A 21,218-nucleotide genomic window follows, 5' to 3' on the forward strand; every position below is an offset into this window, starting at 1 on the left:
TCTTAATTGTGCTTTTCTCTAAGTTTTTAGTCTCAGTCTGGGGTAGCGAAGGATGCATCTTCTGGGCTAGCAGATTACATTATATGCAATGAACAGATCTAGCCTTAGGTGTATAATACTAACACATCAGTTTTAGTATTAGGAAGTAGAGTAGTGCTTAGCTGAAATATTATTTTTTAGTGTAAAATAAATACCTCAAGGTTTGGAATGCAGAACATCTTGTAGGAATATCCTGTTGTCAACAAAGCCATAATATTTACTATTAGAATTTTAGAAGCAATAATCCTGTTATGCATGATTTAGTACTAGAGTGGTGTTCTAGGCGTTTCTGTAGACTGGCTAGAGTAAGTTATCAAACTAGTTGTGGTAGAAGTGCTTGTAGGCAGAGAATAAGTATGCCTAGCTAGAGGTCTGAATAATCAGGTTTCTGGGAAAGTTACTTCATTTTATTGTTCTTTTAAATGAGGTAAATTTCATACCATATTTAGTCAGACCTTTTACATGCTTTGCAAATCGATTCAAAATCGATCCGTAGATCAAATGAAAGCAAATGAAATGAAATTTGCAGATGCAAATGAAACTAAATCTCAAAATGCAATTCTCATTTTTATTTTTGATGGGTGATAAATGCAAAATCAATTAGCAGAGGCTTTAAAAGTGTCCTCTAGGTTATGTACAGTATTGTACTCTATATACATTTCCCTTTATTTGTAGATGTAATAGAGAAAAAAAAAGATTACTTAAAAACAGTATGCTGTATGTCTGAATTGAAATTCCTTTTTTGTGATCTAGACAGCTTTAAAACAGTGCGGTGGAGACTGCTTTGTATAATGTTTTAAACAGATGCCAAGTAATTTAGGTTTAACTGTGTGGCTGACCAGTTTTGGACATTAAACAACCCCTTCAATGAGAGGCTGTGTGTCTAGGAGGTGCAAGTCATAAGGTGACTGATCATCCTGGTTGGCAAATATAATTGGTTCAGTAAACCAGCCAAGTAGCTGTACCATTACCCTTAAAAGTAGGAGCCTCAAACCCACTTCTTGGAGATACTGGTCTCTGGAATTTGTTCCTACTGGAGTAGTTAATTAAATAACCTATTTTCCAAATTACTACAAATTACAGTCTTCTTCAGTTGATTACACAAGATATTCACTCCAGTAAAAGGTAGTTAGATATAATCGGCTCAGAGTCTGGTTTGTAGTATTACAGTTCTGTGTCTAATTAATAAATAGATCAAGTGTGTAACACAACATGGTTGGAACAACTGTCATAAGATATTAGCACTTCTGAGAAGTAAGAGAGTACTGATAATTAAAGATGTTTTTGTGACAATTCAATTTTTCTTTTTCATCTGACCTTGATGTGAAGACCTGCAGTCATTTCTGGTGTAGCACCTGTGCTATACAGGGCTGTTTTTCACTGCAGGATAAGCAGTAAGATTCTCAGTACTTGCAGTTAAAAATTGTGGTGACACCTATGACCATTTAATTTTATGAAAAAAGTTAAATAAAGGGTTTCTTATGTTTTTATGCAGATCACTTCAAGACCATTATAATGGGAACTTTTGGAGAAGCTTTACATTAAAGGATGTATTTGTGCTTGCTGCCACCATAAAACATGCATTCAGCTAATCTTTGAAGGGGTTTCAGATTACCTGGGTTAATTTTCTGAAGGGGTGTTTGGTGAGTAGTAATTTAGGTAGGAAGGAAAATAATCCTGTTTCTTTATGCATGGTTTTATATATATATAATGTATCAGACTAGTAAAACATATATGCATCTTAATCCATTTGAAAGCAATAGGAAATATTGTAATAGCAAACTTTTGCTTCACTAAGGAATCAAGTCTGACACAAAACTGTATATTTATCTCTCTGCTGATATGAGCTCAGTATCACACTGCACTGTGGAGTTGGGCAAGTTGCTGAAGTCTGTCGTGATTGGTTTTGAGCTGAAGACAGAGAGCAGTTGGAAGTAGCACCTTGTGGGACTGAGGGGTAGGATGGCATTGCACTTCAGTCACCGGTTTTGATGTCTTGTCTCCCATGTCTTCATTATTACTATTAAGGGGTTAAAAGATGGGCAAGTGTTTTTTCAATCATCCACTAGTGTTGCACAGGGATTCTGTGCATGGAAATCGCAGTACGGTGTGTGTATATATAGCAATGCATGTAATTATGAGTCTAGTAGACTGTTGTGTTCAGTGTACAGGACCAAAGTGGTCATTATTAATGCACTAGTCTGACATAGGAAGAGCATGTGTAAGTTCCTGACATAGGAAGAGTCCACTTCACTAAGACCTTGAATATGAGCTAAAGACTGGCCCTGTGCATCTTTTTAGAATCGAGCTGAAAGCCTAGCTCAGCAGTAAATATAGATTAAGTTGTACACTTTTGCACCAAATAACATCTATTCATTTTTACCAGGGTTACTCAGTCCTTCCAGGACGGCTCAAATGTTTTCAACCTCCCCATCTTCGTAAGAGCAATGCTGTTTTAACCGACATGAGCCAGTGGGGAAAAAGGATGTGCTGTAAGTTGAAAGAACTTAGTGGAGAGCAGACAGAAAATATTAAGAGGGGAGGAGGCATTGCACATGGCAGAACTCCCCTCCACCCAGCTTGCACATGAGTGGGTAGTAGAGGCAAGGTATTAACTAATGCTGCTACCATTGAAACCTCCACAACTGACAAAGGCCAAACCCTCTTACAAGCTGCCATTCACAGACATCCTTCCAGTACCATTTAGACAGAGTACTCCCCAGAGAAGCAAATGCACATAACACTGAGCAGAATGCTGTACCACGTTGCCATAAATCTGGGTGAGTATGCCATATGTGAATCGGGAACTGATCAGCACTTGGCATACAAATCTGTATTCCTAATCCTATTTTCACCTGCTAAAATGAATTAGGGAAGATTAACTCCTTCCCTGAACAGTTTCAACAGAATTTCAAGATTAGGACCCCCATTCAGAATGTTTGAATGCTATATATAGGAAAATGTTTATGCGGGGTCCTTCATGATGTGTAAAATGTGTGAACTTGATGCAATTCTAAACTGAGTGTTACCTTGAAATTTGTTGTATTTTGACAGGTCTTTGAAAGGGTAGCTGTGATTAAATGTAACATATGGCAGTGTCTAATGTACATTTTTAAACTGTTGCATTTCAACATTCCTGTACTGAAGAGGTTTGGATTAAACTATGCACTATAGAATGAAAGCAGAGAAAACTGGCTATAACAGGCATTTGTTGGTTTTGTAAAACTGCAAACTCTGCATCAAAACTTCAGCAATAAAAGCAGCATGGTGCCAACTGCATAATACATGGGCTGTGTTCATTGAGACAGCTGAACCTTGCTCCTTTGAGCCACAATCCTCTTAGGGTTTGCTTAGAGAAATGGCAAAACTGTCAATCTTAAATAAGTGTCTAGAAGCATCCAAGTACACAACAGCAGTGCTTTCTCCTCTTCCCATCTCCCTGTGAGCAGCAGTCACTCTCCATGTCCCCTGTGGATGGCTAGGTAGCTCTGTGGGAGATCAGATAGAAACTACACAGTGATAAAGCCATCAAGTGGTTGCAATATGCATTTTAATACAAAAAATGTGACAATTCCACCTCGCAGTTGACCTCAGAAGTTACATGTGTGTAACAAAAGTAAACTGAACAAGTCAGTGGGGAGCCCTGTCAAATGACATTGGAACATTTCCCCACAATAACTGAAGCAACTAGAAAAACAAAACTCATTCAGTAGATCTCCTCACTCCTTTAGCTCTCATGCTGACAGAGCTAACTTCCCCTGTGATGTGACTAGACAGTAGATCCTCTTTTCACCCAGCAAAGAGCCGAACCCTGGTAACCCTCCATGGTGTCCATGGAACTTAACCTGCCCTCACATGGTACGTGCTGAGCAGGGCTCACAGCAGTGGAACACCACAAAGTGCCCTTCCAACATTCCTCAATGACCATGGGGACATTCACCTGGTCTGCAAAAGACTGGCAAGTCAGAGACAAAAGTAACAATTTCCCCATATGAAAGGAGTACAACATACAACACAAGTGGGTTCGCTAAATTGGATCCCTTCCTTTAGTAGCCTTAAGACCTGAATCTTGTTTGTACACTGTGGGTAGAAAAAAACCCAAAATGAGAAGTTAATGCAATTAACATGTTCCACAGGTGTACTTAATGTATTTGTAGTCCTTGCAGTGCTTCAGACTCATGACTCACAAGTACTTTCTAAATAGGCCTTTTTTTTTGGGATTGGCCCAGGTATCCAATATCCACGGCTTGGGTCAGCATCCCCCTCCGGCCTCCTAAGGCACTTTCTTCAAAGCCCTGGATAGTTTCTCCTCAACCACCATCAGGCGATGGTTGATGGCAAGAAGCCGCTTCTTTAACTGCACATGAAAAGAGGGAAAAATTGATTAATAAAGACCCACAAAATGGGCAACGGTCTGTATTCAAAGCCACTTAACCGTTTCATCCTGAATCCATTGAAAAAGCGTTTTACTGGTATTATTTCTATGGTTTAACAACTAGGAAGATGTTCTGACAGACTGGAGCAGTTTCCCCAGTCCCCAATCCTGGATTACCCCTGCTCTTCCAATCATGAGTGAATACATAATGAGGCACATTAAACCATTACATAGACTGGTTCTCTCTACTCGGGTTTTACAATAAAAAGCCAACTTGGTTTAAAATGGATGCTCCCAGAATTCACCTATGGAAAGACCCAAACATCGCCTAGCTGGATATTCCTTTGGCAAATACAGGCACAGGTAGGAATGAAACTGCTTGACATTCTCATAAATGTTCCCAGCATTGCAAAGTCGCTTTGGCAAAATATTACCAAAACAAGAAGCCTTGCATTGAGTAGAGGAGTTTGAATTGCAGCATCCAGCACAGTATTCATGCTAGCTTGTAACCTATCCTGCTACTTTACAGGCATTTAAAATGCACTCAAGTGCTCCATAAGCCAAATTAAAGTCCTTATCTGCAATTTTTACTGTACCCTTAGTAAAGGTAAACCATCAACCCTCATCCCTGTATGTCAGGTTTTGAATGCACATATTTACCAAGCAATATTAATTCTTGAGACATCCTACCTGCGAGATATCCTCGCCCAACATTATGTTGTTAAAGCACACATTGACAGCCGTCACCATTGTGCTGGATTTCAAAACATAACTAAGAAGAAAAGTAAGACCATTATAAAGGAACACTTTCAGGCAAGTTAAATAGTTCAGATCATTGGAATAAAAAGTACTGTACATTCAGGTCTGTAGCCACAACAATATAAGGAGCTCAAGAGAAACGGAAGGAAAAATCTGAAGGTACACATTAACCCACCTTCAGACATGAAGACATTAGACATCCACCTGTTCTCCTGTGCATGGGCTCTGTTATACAGTGAAGAGTTCACGAGTTTCAGTGAAGGCTAAAATGTACATTAAGGACGATTTTTGTCTTTTGTATTGCTTACTTCATAATTCTATGTAGCACTGCAAGATGCTGCTGCACAAATAACATCAGAGCAGAAACACTCAAGGATAATGAGATGCTATCCAGGGGTGCCTGATTCAAATAAAATTGATTTTTTGAGCTCCATTACAGATTAAAATGATCATATAATTCCTTACACTCGCGCTTTACAGGCAATGGAGTGTTGGGTAAAAACAAGCTTGAGAAATGCACTAGACTGAAGTCCGCCTTCAGCAGCGGGAGATGAAGACGATCTGACGCATGACGAGCGCTGATGGGCGGCAGGCGGCTCTTTGAGGGGAGCATACTGACCAGACGATCCTCTCCTTCTGCAAGAGGAAGAGACCCCGGAGCTCCGAGAGCTTCGGGGGGGACGAATACAGCACCACTCCCACGACACCGCGGCAGCCAGCACAGCGGAGGCCGTAATAAGCACTACAGCGGGGAAAGAGCACCGTTTCAGCCCCGAAACATCAGCTTGAACAAGACTGCTCTCCGCCCTCATGAAGAGGGCCGTTTCATGAAACTGGACCCTAGAACAAGCATCTCACACACAGTACGTCATCAAGCAATAATAATACTCCGGTGATTTGTCTGCTTGTATCGCTGGTACTGTCTTTTCCCTGAACATTAGGCAACACTAATGCCCTTTGCCAGAATATGTTCATATTTTCTGCAAATATGCGACAATTAGATCCCTAAACACACAAGAACATTACACTACATATTTCTAAGTAAAAAAAAATCTAGTGCCAGTAACTTTACAGAAAACAGTAGGCTAACTGCATACACCCTTAAGCTTCACCTACTACGCTGAACACAAAAAGCATCGTGTACTTACCAGCCAGTCAGCCAATCTTGAAGCCCGAATTCAAGGTTATCGTTCACCACCACGTTGTTTGTTACTCCTGATTTGAAATACAAGTGAAGACGTTACAGCAAAGACTCCAAAACCACCATATTTAGTTCCTTCCAAACCTAATGTGCGGTATTTGTGGGACACATCCCGTCTGCATAAGATATTACAATGATGTTCCTGCTGTTTGCACATGACGGGTCCTCCTGTTCACTGCACGACCAAGGTCCAACTCGGGGTGAGGAAAGCTCTAGAAACGCCGCACACACGTGGCAGCCACTCACGCGTCCAGCACCAGATTCCGGCGACCCGCGTGCGAGGCCAGTGCCCACGCGTCAGCCGTCGAGAGGGCAGCACAGCGCAGCAGCGCTCCGGTACTCACGCAGAGAGATGATACAGTTGAGGCGCTCCACTTCGCCGCACACGGCCAGGGAATCGCCCAGCACCCGGCAGCAGCTGGCGCAGTGCAGGACCACCACCTCCACCCACTCCACCTGCTGGGCGCCGGAGAGCTCTTCCTCCTCCTCGTCGTCGTCGTCTTCCTCTCGGGGGCTGTGGACCGTCGTGTCCGGTGCAACCATAGAATCCTCACCTACCACGTAAGTGTTATTCACTGCGGCCCCGCCAGCGTCACCGTCTTCGATTTGAAAGGTCTCGTTGGTTCTAGCAAGGTGCTCCCTTTCTCCCAAAGTTTCATCGACATTGAACGAAACGTCTACTGGCACGGGAGTTATATGAAAACTGGAGACATCACAAGTCTCTGCAGATTCTACTACACCAAATAGCTTCTTACGAGCCTTCTTATTCAGCTTTGTCGCCATGCTTTAAACTCTTGTTTTCTCCCTTTTCCCGCGTATCAAGCGCAACACCTCTACCACCTGCTATTAATAAACAAACTGAGACACCCGATTGGTCCAGATCAATCACACTTTAGGTCCTCTAATCACCATCACGAAGGATTTCTTGTACTGAATTACGATTGGTTAATAGGGAAGGTTCCGCGATGATACCCGCCTCCTCTCAAAAGAGCGTGAGTGATTGGACGAAAGTGGGTTTGTCTCTTGCGCTTCAAAGCCAATGGCAGAGCTTGACGCGCAGGTTTGAATTTTTGTTTGCAACGGTTGGGCGGGCGAGTTTGATCAGAGGCAGAAGCAAGGAGAAGAGACAGTTAAAATTGTGCAGGCATAACCGTGTAATAAATCCCCAAACTGGATAATCGAAATGGATTTGGATTCAATGAAATACGCGGAGCTGCAGCGGCTGGCGAAGGATGTTGGTCTGAAAGCCAATATGAAGGTGAGTACGGCACTTTTTGAGATCCAAGCCATTTGTGTGTTGAACCGTCTCGGCGGGCTGCGGATTGTGTGATCTCTTGTTTGCTGAAGAGCTGTTGCAGACTGTTGTGTGCGTTTGTATATTAATTATAAATTCACATTTTGTCAATAAAAAACGAAATAAAAATACCCGAGACTGTATCAGTATCGATTCAGAGCACAGATCAGCCTCGTGTACAAGAAAAGGGATTATAATCAATATTTATCAATAATCAATCTTTAATCTGCGATGTACTTTTATTCTGAAATAGCAGTGCATTAATTGCAAATTATGAATCTTCCAGGTTGGCTGCTCATATTTTTGCACGATCTTTTACGATCTTGATGGTGTTTCTTACATTAAGCCTTTCGATTAGACACGCCTTACGTCACATTTCTGCATATTTGTAGTTTGTATAATAGTTTTAGTTCGTCGTGATAGTTCTGGATTAATTGAACCATACTACCGAGAGCATGTACCGAAAGTGTTTTAAAGGAGCGCTTCTTTTAAATACGTTTCTCACTCGTTCAGTGCTTCAGGAGACTGAAAAAGTCTTGAAGTCTCGAGCGATGTGAAGGCAGTACAGTTTCCCAGGCGTCAAGCGCTGCGCTCATATGCTTTTTTATGCCGTTAGCCTCACATCAAAACAATAGGAAAACTCAAGTCTTAGCCTGGATAAAAAAATTGCTTTTTAAGTTAGAAAATGTTGCAGTTGTCACTGATGTGAATGTTTGACGCACCATAAGTAAGGTATGCATCGCTTGCACTCCATTTAATTAAGCGTTAATGAAAACTTAATGGATATAAGATGTCCTTGTTCTAGCGTGACTCTTATAATATTTGATATTTATTCATTTATCACGCCATTTTGTTTTTTTGTGCACTTTTCCCTTTGTGATATATATTTATCGTATGCTATGTCATGATGTGTTTTTATTTTGTATTTTTCTTGTATTTTATTGGTTGTGCCCAGGGACCTCAGATGTAAATGAGTCTCTGGTGCACCATAAGAGCTGTACATTGGCCTTGTTCAATAAACTAAACAAGAGCCACAGACAAGTTTGAACAAAGTTCAAGGATTTTACACCAGCATCAATGCTCAGCAGGGGAACCTCGAAAGTAGACAAGCTAAGCCACAGTGACAGAAAACATGGATTTGAACTGCAGCTTAGTTGTGGTAGTGATCACCTTTTAATGCTAAAATGCATTCTGGTTTTGGTAATCGCTCCTCAGTAATGAGGTCAGTATTCAAATATAGCATTTGGAAAGAGACAAAGCACTAATTATCTCTTGTTACAGGCGGAGAAGCTTTTGAAAGCCCTCAAGGAGCATTTTGAGCAACAGGACAAAGGAGGGACCACAGAGAAAGTAAGAACATGTCTTTAATTTCCATGAAAATGTCAGTGTTTAGTAAATGTAGAGCTTTCTATACTGTGGCTAAGAATGTTAATGTAATTCCTGTATACCTTACCCTGTTAAACGGCAGATCATCAGTGACCTGAGTTAGTTAAGGGCAGTGTTGTGTCTTCTCTAGGAGAATGAGGTCTCTACCGATTCTGCATCGAGTGAGAACTTAAACATCAGCGAGGGCGAGCCGGACCAGAAGACGTTTGTGACGAAACGGCGTGGACGGGGCAGGCAGCCAGCGAAGAGGAGGAAGCAGCAGCAGCAGGAGGAGGAGGAGGAGGAGAGTACTGGAGAAATGGGGAAAGCAACGAGTCCCTTGAACAAGCCTGAATCCACCCCACAGGTACCGCGCTCCGACCTTTCGGGAGGATGACGTCTTTCTGCTGTAACCTCCCTTCCCCAGCAGATCAGTTCCAATTCAGTTAAGTTTTAGAAAGTGCCTTTCACAACAAGGTTGCCCCAAGGCGCTTAACAAAGCAAGTGACCATATATGTTATGAATGCAGAACAGAAAGGACCAGAAGACAATGGAGGAGAGGAACCAAAAACCTCTAGGGGTCCAAGGTCAAGTGGCTGCCCAACCCCTTTGGGCATGCTAACATTATACAATTAAAAACAAGGAATAATGAATAAAAGTATTAGTCCATCCATCATGTCTTCTGTATGTCAGTACTCCATGCTGATCTCTGTAGACCAGCAAAAGCCGGGCACCATCTGAGTTGGATGCTGCATCACTGCCACATCATGGATATAGCTATCGTTTATATATAGCTGGATATAGCTATCCAGACATGTGGGGAGGAGAATAGGATAGTTTGGTCAGAACAGATGTATCTAACTGGTGGGCCAACATAGAAACACACAATGGCCTTTACAGCAGCACCAGCAGCCATGGTTGCAGCAGGCTATGATGTAAGGTGTGAATAGGCTAGGCTGAAGTAATAGGTCTTCAGCCTGGATTTGAATACTGAGATTGACTCGGCATCCTGAACATGGAGTGGGAGACTGTTCAATAAGCTAGGGGCCCTGTTTACTAAAGGCTATTTTTTTAATTAATGCGTGGAATATGAAGAAGACCTGCATCCTATGATCTAAGCGGGCGACTTGGATGGTTCCATTAGATAGACAGACGCCTGACCTCTGAGAGCCTTGTAAGTAAGTAGAAGGATTTTGAAGTCCGCCCTGTACCTGACAGGAAGCCAATGAAGAGAGCTATGTATAGGTGTTATATGGTTGTACTTTCTGCTCCTAGTAACAATTCTAGCTGCAGCATTCTGAATTTGCTGTTAGGTGTTGAAAGAGTCATGGGTGCTCTTTGATAGTAGGGCATTGCAGTAGTCTAACCTGCTGTATACAAGAGCATGAAATCCTTCTCACTTGAGCTCAAGAGAACTGCCTGTGTCTGAGAACAATTCAGGAGCATTCATGAATAATTAACATTGCTTTGGATTTATAAGTGGATATCAAAGGAGCCAAAAGTACTTTACACAGAGTTCTTTACACAACCATTTTATCTCCTGACTGAAGTACAATCCCACTGCAGGTCAGGGCAAGAGTGAGAAACTATTGAATTAAAGAGGAACAGAAGAGCATGATCTCAACACTTGTCACAACACAACTTGTCAGCGCCATGGGTTTTTTTAAACACCAGGTTGTTGGGAGCTTGGTTTAATATCCTAACTTTTCCCCATAAATGTAATCTAAAGCTTTGGTGTTACATCTTAGAAAATTGCAAAGGAGAGAAGAAAAGAAAAACACTGTGTTTCTTCTCTTTTCAGTGTGGAATAAACCTTTACTTGTTCCTTTGCAGCCTACGCATGCTGACGCAGCTACCATCTTGAACGTCTTAGAAGATTAACTTACTAACATTGTCTTTTTGACTGATACTACATTAGTTTGGTTCTCATTTTCCCTTTTCACAAGGCAAATTTATTACTCTTTCGGATTTATTTTAAAATACCCTTTTTGTTCGTTTTTGTTTGATGAAGTGTATTGTGTTCTCTTAATTCTGTAGGGCAGTGAAGAACCCCAGGTGCAGCCTAAGGCACTGAGTAGTGGCAAGAGGAGGAGGCTGACTCGAGCAGAGGAAGTCAGAAGTGCAGAGACAACTGTACAGCCCCCAGACACTGCCCAGGTCCCCCAGCCCCAGTCCAGTGATAAAACGAAAAGGGCTGAAAAAGATGATGGTAAACAGCCTTGATTTCTCAGAGAGCAAATCCGTTCTGAATATCAGTGGTGGCCGTTTTGAGCAGTGTCTGACATGATTGCTCAATCATAGTGAAGTTGACTACGTTATATTGTGTGTTGCTCCAGCCTGTTGGGTTCCTCCTGATTATAAGTGGTACCTTACAGGAAAAAAAGTTATTTTAATGAAGATAAATTTGGGTAAGTACTCTTTTGTAAATCTGTCAAGTAGGTCATGGTTCAAGCTTGTATCATATCTTTACATAGCATTTCTTTTTTTTTTTCATCCTGCACTGTTATTGTTTTACATATACAACTTGGTTCTCATGTTTTGTTGAATCTGTAACCTATAAATCCGAGCAGCGGGTTTTGTTTTGCAGTAGACTGTCTGTTTTATGCTTTGATTCCTTCTGTTTGCAGGAACAACACAAGCGGACACTCGTCAAATGGGGAAGATTCCACGACATGAAGGCCTCATGAAGAGGATGGGGAAAGCTGTACTGAAGCCCACAACCCCGAGTATGAAACATGTTTTTCATCATTCATTAACAGATTAGCAGCACAGAACTGGCATTTTCATCAGAAGCACGAAAGAGGTTTCTGCTTCAAGCATAAAGATTTAACCTCATTGAACATTGCAGTGTCTTTTAACCCATGTGTTATTTTGCTATTTTAAACCCAATCAAATTGCAACATTTAACTTTTACACCTCTGACTTCATAAAGAGTGGACCTAAAGTAGTCCTCTGACTTTGCAATTTGGGCCCAGGTGAAGAAGAAAAGTCCAGACTATTCCAGACACTGAAGGTAGTGTCTTTTTCCAAACAATGATTTTTGTGACTTGTAAAGTTTTATAAAATTATACGTGGTTCGTGCTTTTTGCTGTATATATGTGAATGGCGTGGTTATTTGGAATATGAACAGGATGGAATCTTAGATTTTGTGAAGTTATTACAAATCATATTTGAAATAGACTTTTGTTGTAAATTACTTTCAGCGTTGATAACACGGAACATTTTAAAATGTTTTCTTTTACAGACTTTAAAAAGCTCCACGAGGCTCACTTCAGTAAGATGGAATCCATTGATTCTTACGTTCAAAGGAAGAACAAGCAGATTGAAGCCTATAAGAGCTCAGTGAATGAAGTGAAGGTGAGTCTCTGTCCCCCCTAATTAAGAAATCATCAAGAAGGGTTGGTCCATTTTCAAATGCCAAAGTTAAAGCTAGAAATGAAAGCTTTTCATATAATCTGTGAACTCAAAATATGTTTACAACGGCAAAAGTATTAGAGATTGCAGAACCATTGCAGTGAGAAATTAAGCTGTTTACTGAACTAGCTGACACAGAGAACATATTTTAATTTCATTGTACCAGTATCTTCTTATTCTGTGATGTGATCTCATACTTACTGTACATACAAACACTTCATACCCTTTGTGCCTCTTGTCAAATGTATAGGCCTAGCTGAAAACCTCCATTATTAAAATGATGTAGTCCTGCCCTTCAGTAATTTCAAACAAAAACAGACACATGTTGTCAGTGTTAAAATGCACTGATCAGATTTAAAATACATGTGAATGTGTTATAGCAGATCTGTTGACTACTGTTGTCTGGTCGCAGTCTCTTAATTACGAGGGTCAGGCTCCGTCCAGGAGCATCTGGGCTGTTGGGCTCTGGACTGTGAGAAAACACCTTTACTGGTTGATCAACTTCAGATGCATCTTTTTATCAAAGTCCCCAATATGTTAATTCCTATGAAATTCCCAGTTTCACTATTTTAGGAAATCGGTCACTTTGCTGGAATGAACATATTTTTTGCTAATTTAGGATTGAAACTAATTGTTTTGTTCCTTCAGTGTTCTAATTTGAAGCTGAACTAAAACCTGTTTTATGACTGTTCGTTCTTTACACAGTATTTCTTTACCTTGGTTAATTGCTTTTTATTTTTGTTTCTTCTAGATGCTGTCGGAGAAGGCAAACATATTAAAACTGTCTGATAAAAGAACTCCCAGCACACTGGCTACAGTTAGTATTTTTATCGTAATTTATAACAATTTATTGTTTGAATTTAGCCACAAGATTTATATTTAACGTGACATATTAGGAGACGGTGAATAATATTGCTCTGGGGAATAAAGGGACCAGTCAGTATTTTTAGCTCCTTCTGTTGTGAGCGTTGTTTGACAAGAACTACTTCTGTGTTTTTTTAGAAACCCAGTGCAGGCCGTGTGTCTTTGTTCAGCCCAAACAGTAAGGACAGAAGACCGACGACGAGCATTCCCTCACCCCGACGCAGGCCAACTCAGACCTCTGCCAGCAAACCTGCTCTGAAGGAGGCCTCTTCTTTCAAGCCTGTTCTCTCAGCTAGACGAATTAATGTCAGGTTGTGTTTTCTACTGAAACATTACTGTACTGAACCTTCTGTTCCTTTTCGGGCTACTACTTAGCATGTAGTATCTCTCAGGTAACAGGGTTTGACACTAGTGCACTTTTTTCTTTAAATGTTACTTGGTTGAATTACTAGACTACAGTTTTAATTGTGTACAGTCTAATCAAAAACCTCAAGAGGTTGGGTAGCATAATGGCTTTCTTTGGCATGTGTTTGACACTGGCTGCTTAAACGGTTTTAATAAAGCTGTTACTGACCCACCCTGAGAGTGCAGCCATTCTGTCAAGATTAAGTAGGCATGGGTAATTTGTAAATGATGCAGTACAAAGTTCTTCTAAAAGTCCAAAAGGCAGTCCTTGTTAGAGTTTCTAACTTGGTGAGGGGACAATTCTAGCCTGAGTTGTGCTGTTGAGAAACAGTTTTCTTTTATTGTCAGTGTTTATTCATTTCTACTTCTAACAAAAAAGCAACAACAAAAACACCCCTTTGATATTTAGAACTAGTGTTCAGCACATGTTTTCCGGTGGAATCTCTTGAATTAAGAATCCTGCAGCCAATTAGATTTTTACCATTGTGTTTGTTCGCTTCAGCCTCCAGGAACTTCAAAACCTGGAGTACCTGAAATGTTTTTATTTGCGGTGATGATCTGTTTTTGGACTAAAACTTATTTTTAAAGAAAACCGAAAGCTAATTCCAAATATGGTTTAGGTTCTCGGAAGCCACCAAGGACAATGAGCACAAGCGCTCTCTCGTGAAGACCCCAGCACGGAAGTCCCCCTACACAGTGGCCGAGTCCAGTACCCCAGGTGCCGGACCAGCAAAACGGGCCACATCAGAATCTGATAAACCAGGAGGCCCTGCCTCTCATTCCAAAGTGCAAGGTAGAGACTGACCACAACCATATTTGAACTTAATTAGGATTGACGTTGCATCTGTTACTGTTGCAATGTGATTGTATTAAGTGTGGGTGTGATTTGATCATGTGTATGTTACCCGTACTAACCGTACTAATCAAAACTTGGACACCTAATTTCCCAGCAGTTTTGAATCTTACCTACTGTAGACAAAAAGGAGAAGCATGTGGGAGTGACTAGTAACAATCCAGATTGTGTAACTTGTTAGCTGAGGCAGATAAATCATAGCGGTTTTTTAAATGATGGGTCTGGGGTTTTTCATTAAAATCATGTAGCTGACTCAGATTCCTTGTAAACGGGGATCATATGTATGCCTGCTATTGTGAAGGAAAATATATACTGTGATAGTGCAGAAATGGAGCACTGTTTTAAAATTCTTTGCAGAATGCATGTGAAGGTTTTGCATTCATATACAAGACTGTTGATAGCACAGACAGAAATGGTAATTTACAAAGAAGGGTTTTGTTGTGTTTCTGTGAACATATTACACCCTGCCTCCAGTAACTACTCTTATCCAGGTGCTCTATTGATGAATTGTCATTTACTTCAAACTTGTTTAATTGTAGTGACACCGTTCGTGTTCAAAGGAGATGCGAATACCAGCATTTCTGACACTCCAGGGACTAACGTGAAAAAAAATGCTTTTGATTTGAAGGCCAGCCTTGCTCGTCCTCTTACCTACCAGCCACACAAAGGTAAGCTTCCACATTTAGCAGCTGGATTGCATTTTACAGTATTGAACAAATGATATTCTATATGATAGTTTTACAATTATTCATGAATGTCCTAGCAATAACAATATATACTGTATACTGTAATTTTAATGTTTTATTTTGAAGCAGGGTTTTATACAAAGTATAACCATTCAGTCTGTGCGCTTCAACTTTCTATAACTATACTGTATACATTACCTTCAGTGTTAAATTTAAATCTTTGCCGGCTGTGGTTTTTTTCATGTTTGATGTAATGACTAAAGAGCCTATTGTCTTGAAACGTTAGCAAAAATGTACACTTTTGGAAAAGGGCCCTCTGTTTTCCAGCCCAAATGGTGGAGAGCACATACATACATTAATTAACTTAAATGGGATTAGCATATGGCATTTGCCCATTCTAAACCTTGTTACTATAACAAAGTATATCAAATTAAGGTTTATTTTTCTGTAAATGATTATACAATTGGCAGACCAAAGGTAGCCTAATTAGTCCAAATATCACTGTGCTTAGTCTGGGTTAAGTTAAAAAGCAGCCATACCCTAGGCTAATCAGGTCTCTCTGATTTGGTCTAGTTTCTCAGAAGGAGCCTAACAAAGCTCATGTGAACAAGCCTTAAACATGTTAAGTTAACACTGTCCAGTTCTCGCTCTACATAGGAAGACAAATTACATTTATCAAGATTTACATTACATTACATTTATCTTAACCTGTTGAATGTGTTATCAATGCCTTTGTTTTATTTAAGGGAAACTGAAGCCATTTGGAGTGATTCAGGAAAATGCACCCCTCTTAAACAAGTCCCAGAATTCACACCAGAACAATTACAAACAACACCCAGTGCAGACAAGGTGAGCTGAATGTTGTAGCCATTTCTACAAAAACAGAATGATTTTTCTTTCATGATCTAATAAGATTTAAAACTGCTGCTTCTTGAAAATCACTGCTGATGTTACTTATCTGATGTATGCGAGTGTTAGATTGTACAAATGGCTTGTCTGGAATGATCTATGACAGGATTTCAATCTCATTTTCTGTGGCAGCCAGGTTAAATTTAATTTAATTCAGTCGGATATACAAACAATAAATTATTGAAATACATGGCACAACTGTCACATAGTCTTAATTGGCAGTGTTTTTTTTGGGCTTTATAGCCGTTTCCCATTAAATCACAGATCAAAGTCATTGCGTCCTCATTAGATGTTACTCTAGAAAACTGTACCAATTATCATTTGGATTACCCTTTTAACCATTTTTATTCAAGCTTCTGATAATCACAGCAGTGATATTTTGCATTTCATGTTTTTTTTTATATTACAGTGTTAAACAAAATCTATGATAGCAGTTGAATAGAAGTATATCACAGGGAGCTTGTTTGTGAGACTGATACAGTAACTTCACAAAGAGATCCTGCTTTGTGATCAAAGAGGAAAGATGTAAATCCTCGCCAAATACTCTTAATTGCATCTGCTACATGGGCCCTAGGGGACAGACCCAGCGCAGTATAGCAAGTTATGACCTTCTCCGATATAGCATTCCAGTTTACATTGTAAAGCCTCAGTATGATGCTAATGGAACCTGTAATGTGTCTTGATTTCTTTCAGGGAAGAGAGGCGTACGCTCCACACAAAAGACAGGAAGCAGAAAAAAGACAAACTGCTTGGAACCCGAAGAGGCTTAGTACTGAATTGAGCCTTTAAATCATCCAAGCATTTCTCCATGTTCTGTAAATACTACTCATCTTTTTTTTTGTACCTGTCTTCACTGCTTGATGTTATTTGACCTTAAAGTTATGTTTTATTTGGTGTCGAGCTGGTGTCAATAATGCTTTTAAGTAGGCTTTATGCATAGCGCTAATTTAAGAAATCCAATACTGTCAAAGCCTTTTCAAAATGCTTGTAAAATGGTAATTCAGTAGTCTACGTTGTAAATAAAATACATTAAGGTGTTGTTTATAAAAGCAAGGGTCAAAATATCATGCCCAAAACGATACACAATACAGTACATAACTCATTTGTTTTTCCATAACCATGAGCAGTTTGTTTTAATGCTTCTATGGTTAAAAATAATTTTAATGATCATTTAGTTTCACAGTGGGCCAGATTTTATGTATTTAATGTCTCTGAGATAGAACAATGCTTCCAACATTAACTCTGGGAAGTCTAGTGAGGAGATAAAGAAAAGATTGTGAACTTTTTTTATACCTCTGGGAAAGCAAGAAAAATTAGAATAGACCACTCTTGTACATTATTCTTTAATACAGATCTGGTATTGCCCCTTACACTTCAGGATTCCTCTTGTATTTCTCATAAGCGAACTCCTCGGTGTGTGCACGGTCATTACACACAGCTATGAAGTCTATCTCCAGTTGAAATGGTCCATCTGTCTTGTCACCCAGTGTGAACCCTATTGTGTTGATCTGAAAAAGAGGTACAGCTGATAAGCCTTACAGGAGGAAAGAGCTTGTGTAGCTAGTGGGATTCCAATTAACTGGAAAGGCAAATCCTGCAAGCCAGGAGGTCAAGACTGCAAAGGATTATTTTAGAATCCTGATGGAATGGTGGCTGTTTCCCTTGTGAGATGCTTACGTTGTTCCATGGCTGTAGCAGTTTTCTTTGCCTTTCTGAGACTATAGATTTATTTGAAGGACATAACCAAAACAGAAAGAGCTCAGCTTTTAATATTCTTAGTGGATCAAAGGGTGAGAACTTACAGATGACCATAAACGCAAAACAGCTGTCAATACTTGTATACATCAACAAATCTTTTTCTTTGACAAAGTATACAATCTCCCACAGGAAAGCACTTTTTAGAATCTCCACTCGGCTCCGTTATAAAATGTCAGGGTAACCAGTATTGCACTAAACATTTATCGGGAAACAGACCCAAGTGGATTGCTTAGAGGGTGGAATAATAGATGTGCCAAAAATTCCAGTTTCACTGATGCAGTCAAAACACAGTTTACAATTTCACTGACACAGTGACATTCTCACCTTATCTAACCACAGTGGGTGCTGATTGTCTTGTATTCTTCCCTGGCTCGAGAGAAAAAACTTTGAAAATGGAATCTGGAAAGGAAACCAATTCATTAAACTTGTAGAAAGGACTGAATGTACATAATGATTTTTATTCCCTTAAGAAAGTCTCGATCCCAGTTCTGTACCTATAGTTATGGTCCAATTAAACCAATAATGAGTCTGATTTAGGTTAAGAGCCCAGCTAGAGTGAAACATACTAGTACTTCAGCACCAGGATTAAGGACCCCCTACCTTAAGGCTTTGTGCAAGTCACAAGCTAATGAAGTATATATGAAAAGAGAGAATTAATTTTTAAAAAGCTTGACTGAACGAATCCAGGTATAGAATTTAACTCCTCCACTAACAAATGGAAATGAGACCAAATGATTTGTAATCCTCTGAGATGTGTGCGTCTTACCTTGACATCCTGCCAGAAGGGTCCGCCACGTGTGAACAGGAAGTAGTTGTACATGTCATCTCTCTGGTGGGAGAAGTAGGTCTCGGTAGCAATGTTAATCATCCACGGCCGCCCGTCTCCGCGGATGCGCAGGTGCAGAGTATTAAAACTGGACCAGTCATGGTGCTTCTTCCGATCAAAGGCATTCTACAGGGAAATATTTTTACCAGCATTACTAGGCAAACATTGCAACCTTGTCCCTTGCCAACGTGTCATTTAGGAAATTAATTTGGGCCTGTCTTGGGGGAACACTACCTCTCTTGAATAATTAAAATTTCATTTTTAATATATTCCAATAGCCTAGTCTGCCATATTTGCAGTTCAGAATATAGTGTAAATACCATGAAAACACTATTTAAGAAGTAGAGGAACTGATAGTAATTAAGATCACAATACGGAGTCTATGGCCAGTGCTAATGGCATTAAATGCCAAGGACTGTAGAAGTTTAGAGAGGAGATAATACAAATACCTTTGTATTTTAACTGATAACTCTATTACCAACTCCCAAATCAATCAAAACATTGATGTGAATTCCCATAACGGCAGTGTGGCCAGACATTGCCCTTGACTATCAGACTGCTTGTGTGTACTGACCAGTGGCTGTCTGGAGCGCAGAGTGCAGTAGCCGCTGTACCGTGTCTCCCCATCTCTGGGAGGCGCTGTATACAGAGTCCCATACAGCAGGCAGGTTTGGTTGTTTCTCCCCAGCTTCAGGTATGCTTCACTCTTCCCTCCGATCTCCTGGTCCGAGGACACTACCCACTGTTCCAGGCTCTCTGGACCCCTGAATTCCCATAACAACTTTGTCTGTTCCAGCATATGCTCCCTGAGGCTCCTCCCCTCCGGCCCCACCCAGCGCTCCACCATCTCCTGCTTCAGCAGCCCAAAATGCTTCTTCACGCCCTCCACCCCCTTGGGGAAGCTAAAGCGGATCTTCTTCCAAGGCGGAGTGTTGTCCTGAGGCTGGCCTGGTCTCCGATAGCTCTGTGCCGCCCCTCGCGTAGACACTACGCCCCAACACGGGGGCGTGAGCCTGGAGCCCAGGCGACACGCACCGAGCCGGGTCGATGTGGACAGAGCCATCGTCCGTCAAGCGAGTCCGTCTACACTGTTGCAGCCGGCTTGCTCTGCATGTGCTGAAACACCGATCTATAGAGGGGAAAAAATGAAAAATGCTCAGACAATGAATATGTACCTAATCCCTGCTCTCCTGCACACCACTGCAAGGGCCTTATGATTCTACCGGAGAGCAAGATGAAGCCTAACGTACTAGTAGCAGCACTCAAGTCTTACTATGTTCTCCAGTGCACGAATAATTCGACTGTTGGCTTTCTCTATACTTTTAGAGAAAAATAAATGGCGATAAAATATATCTTTTTTTAAAAATAGGGAATTCTATTACTTATGTTATTGTACTGCATTCGAGAAGATGAAAAAAACGAGTCTGAACAAATGTCATAATGTGCATGTCTGCTACCATTATTTCTACATATTAGTTACAGGTTTTACTACATCAATGTAACAGCATATGCACCTTTTGGTCTCGGAAAGCAGACTTGAATTGAAATGAATCGGCGCACGTCCAAAAAGTTTTAAGATGTGGCTCATCCCCGTTTACCTGCACTAGAGTGTGGAGAATAGAGCTGGAACTATGTCTACTTCACAATCCGACGTTTACAATTAATAAGGATTTGTCCAAAGTCTAATTTATGTGTGTATATGTGTTGTAAGTTTCTGGAGTGTCCAAAAAAGCGATATATAAGTATAAGCAATTATTATTAAGTGATCTTTCCTGAATAAAACTGGCGTCTTTTAACTGAAATGATCCCCTTACACTTCGTTCTGTACGCACGTTACGCAAATTGTCTTGTAAATTAACCTAAAACCTTCAGGTAAAGATGAAAAAATACAGATACCAAAAATAAACAGCCCTCTTTCCATATATTTACACTATGAAAAATATGCTACCTCGATAAACGTGCTTCCACTATACTTGCAGCTTGTTTTTCAAGTACAGTCCGTCGCGACAACTCGTCCCCCGGTAACATTTTGCAAGCACATTGAGTTCCTAAGCCTATAACTACCGTTACGAACTACTACTAGTGAATCTGAGATTACATATATATATATTGACTAATAATTGCACTCCTGAATAAGTGGTCAAATGTAACAACATGCGAAAGGCTCCAGTCATAACCAGTATCACAGTGTCACTTGTTCGTCTAAAAACAATTTCATTTAAATTAAAAAGTAACACCGTATTATTACATATCTACTGTACTAACAATAACACGTATTTAAAGAGATATCAAGAATTCACATGAGTCAGTCAATCAACAAGTAATATTCTTTAACATCTGCTTTAGAAAGTATTATTTTATATCATTCCTACCTGGAAAGACCTTCTCAGTCTGTCCTACTGATCACGATCGCGTATCATACGTCACGGGTGACGTCTTACGACAGGTCCCAGCGAATGAAGCGTGAGAT

At 40.4% G+C, this 21,218-nt stretch overlaps 3 protein-coding genes across 5 annotated transcripts; 1 reads left to right on the forward strand and 2 right to left on the reverse strand.

Annotated features, from left to right (window-relative positions):
* Positions 1-3,572: 3,572 nt before the first annotated feature.
* On the reverse strand, positions 3,573-7,355 carry oip5 (opa interacting protein 5). The gene is made up of 5 exons (XM_088648678.1): positions 6,719-7,355; positions 6,322-6,388; positions 5,793-5,915; positions 5,105-5,186; positions 3,573-4,396 (listed from the first exon to the last, which is right to left on the reverse strand). The coding sequence occupies exons 1-5, from the start codon at positions 7,155-7,157 to the stop codon at positions 4,313-4,315; spliced, it is 795 nt and encodes a 264-aa protein (XP_088504804.1). The 5' UTR covers positions 7,158-7,355; the 3' UTR covers positions 3,573-4,312.
* Positions 7,356-7,403: 48 nt separating this feature from the next.
* nusap1 (nucleolar and spindle associated protein 1) lies at positions 7,404-17,213 on the forward strand. The gene is made up of 12 exons (XM_088648673.1): positions 7,404-7,632; positions 8,950-9,018; positions 9,185-9,400; positions 11,071-11,242; positions 11,661-11,759; positions 12,278-12,390; positions 13,199-13,264; positions 13,450-13,622; positions 14,337-14,509; positions 15,109-15,237; positions 16,002-16,104; positions 16,858-17,213. Exons 1-12 carry the CDS (start codon positions 7,558-7,560, stop codon positions 16,943-16,945), a joined length of 1,476 nt encoding a protein of 491 aa, XP_088504799.1. The 5' UTR covers positions 7,404-7,557; the 3' UTR covers positions 16,946-17,213.
* A 278-nt stretch (positions 17,214-17,491) lies between these two features.
* ndufaf1 (NADH:ubiquinone oxidoreductase complex assembly factor 1) lies at positions 17,492-21,206 on the reverse strand. 3 transcript variants are annotated; one of them, XM_088648674.1, is made up of 5 exons: positions 21,121-21,206; positions 19,323-19,877; positions 18,689-18,874; positions 18,247-18,321; positions 17,492-17,672 (listed from the first exon to the last, which is right to left on the reverse strand). In XM_088648674.1, exons 2-5 carry the CDS (start codon positions 19,809-19,811, stop codon positions 17,532-17,534), a joined length of 891 nt encoding a protein of 296 aa, XP_088504800.1. In that variant the 5' UTR covers positions 19,812-19,877; positions 21,121-21,206; the 3' UTR covers positions 17,492-17,531. The 3 variants fall into 3 exon arrangements, with proteins under 3 accessions (XP_088504800.1, XP_088504801.1, XP_088504803.1); XM_088648675.1 differs by lacking the exon at positions 21,121-21,206 and adding an exon at positions 20,678-20,800; XM_088648677.1 differs by lacking the exon at positions 18,247-18,321.
* Positions 21,207-21,218: the final 12 nt, after the last annotated feature.

Source organism: Lepisosteus platostomus, chromosome 10 (assembly GCF_059453375.1).
Source record: "Lepisosteus platostomus isolate fLepPlt1 chromosome 10, fLepPlt1.hap1, whole genome shotgun sequence".
Lineage (NCBI taxonomy): Eukaryota > Metazoa > Chordata > Actinopteri > Semionotiformes > Lepisosteidae > Lepisosteus > Lepisosteus platostomus.

Coding starts and splice junctions, on each gene's coding strand:
- ndufaf1 (XM_088648674.1), bottom strand. CDS start 19,811: ATGGCTCTGTCCACATCGACCCGGCTCGGTGCGTGTCGCCTGGGCTCC. Junction 18,322..18,688: donor CCTTCTGGCAGGATGTCAAG/GTAAGACGCACA, acceptor TTTCCTTTCCAG/ATTCCATTTTCAAAGTTTTT. Junction 17,673..18,246: donor ACCCACTGTGGTTAGATAAG/GTGAGAATGTCA, acceptor CCTCTTTTTCAG/ATCAACACAATAGGGTTCAC.
- nusap1 (XM_088648673.1), top strand. CDS start 7,558: ATGGATTTGGATTCAATGAAATACGCGGAGCTGCAGCGGCTGGCGAAG. Junction 14,510..15,108: donor CTCTCATTCCAAAGTGCAAG/GTAGAGACTGAC, acceptor GTTTAATTGTAG/TGACACCGTTCGTGTTCAAA. Junction 15,238..16,001: donor TACCTACCAGCCACACAAAG/GTAAGCTTCCAC, acceptor GTTTTATTTAAG/GGAAACTGAAGCCATTTGGA.
- oip5 (XM_088648678.1), bottom strand. CDS start 7,157: ATGGCGACAAAGCTGAATAAGAAGGCTCGTAAGAAGCTATTTGGTGTA. Junction 5,916..6,321: donor CAAGATTGGCTGACTGGCTG/GTAAGTACACGA, acceptor TCCCCGCTGTAG/TGCTTATTACGGCCTCCGCT. Junction 4,397..5,104: donor TGGGCGAGGATATCTCGCAG/GTAGGATGTCTC, acceptor TTTCATGTGCAG/TTAAAGAAGCGGCTTCTTGC.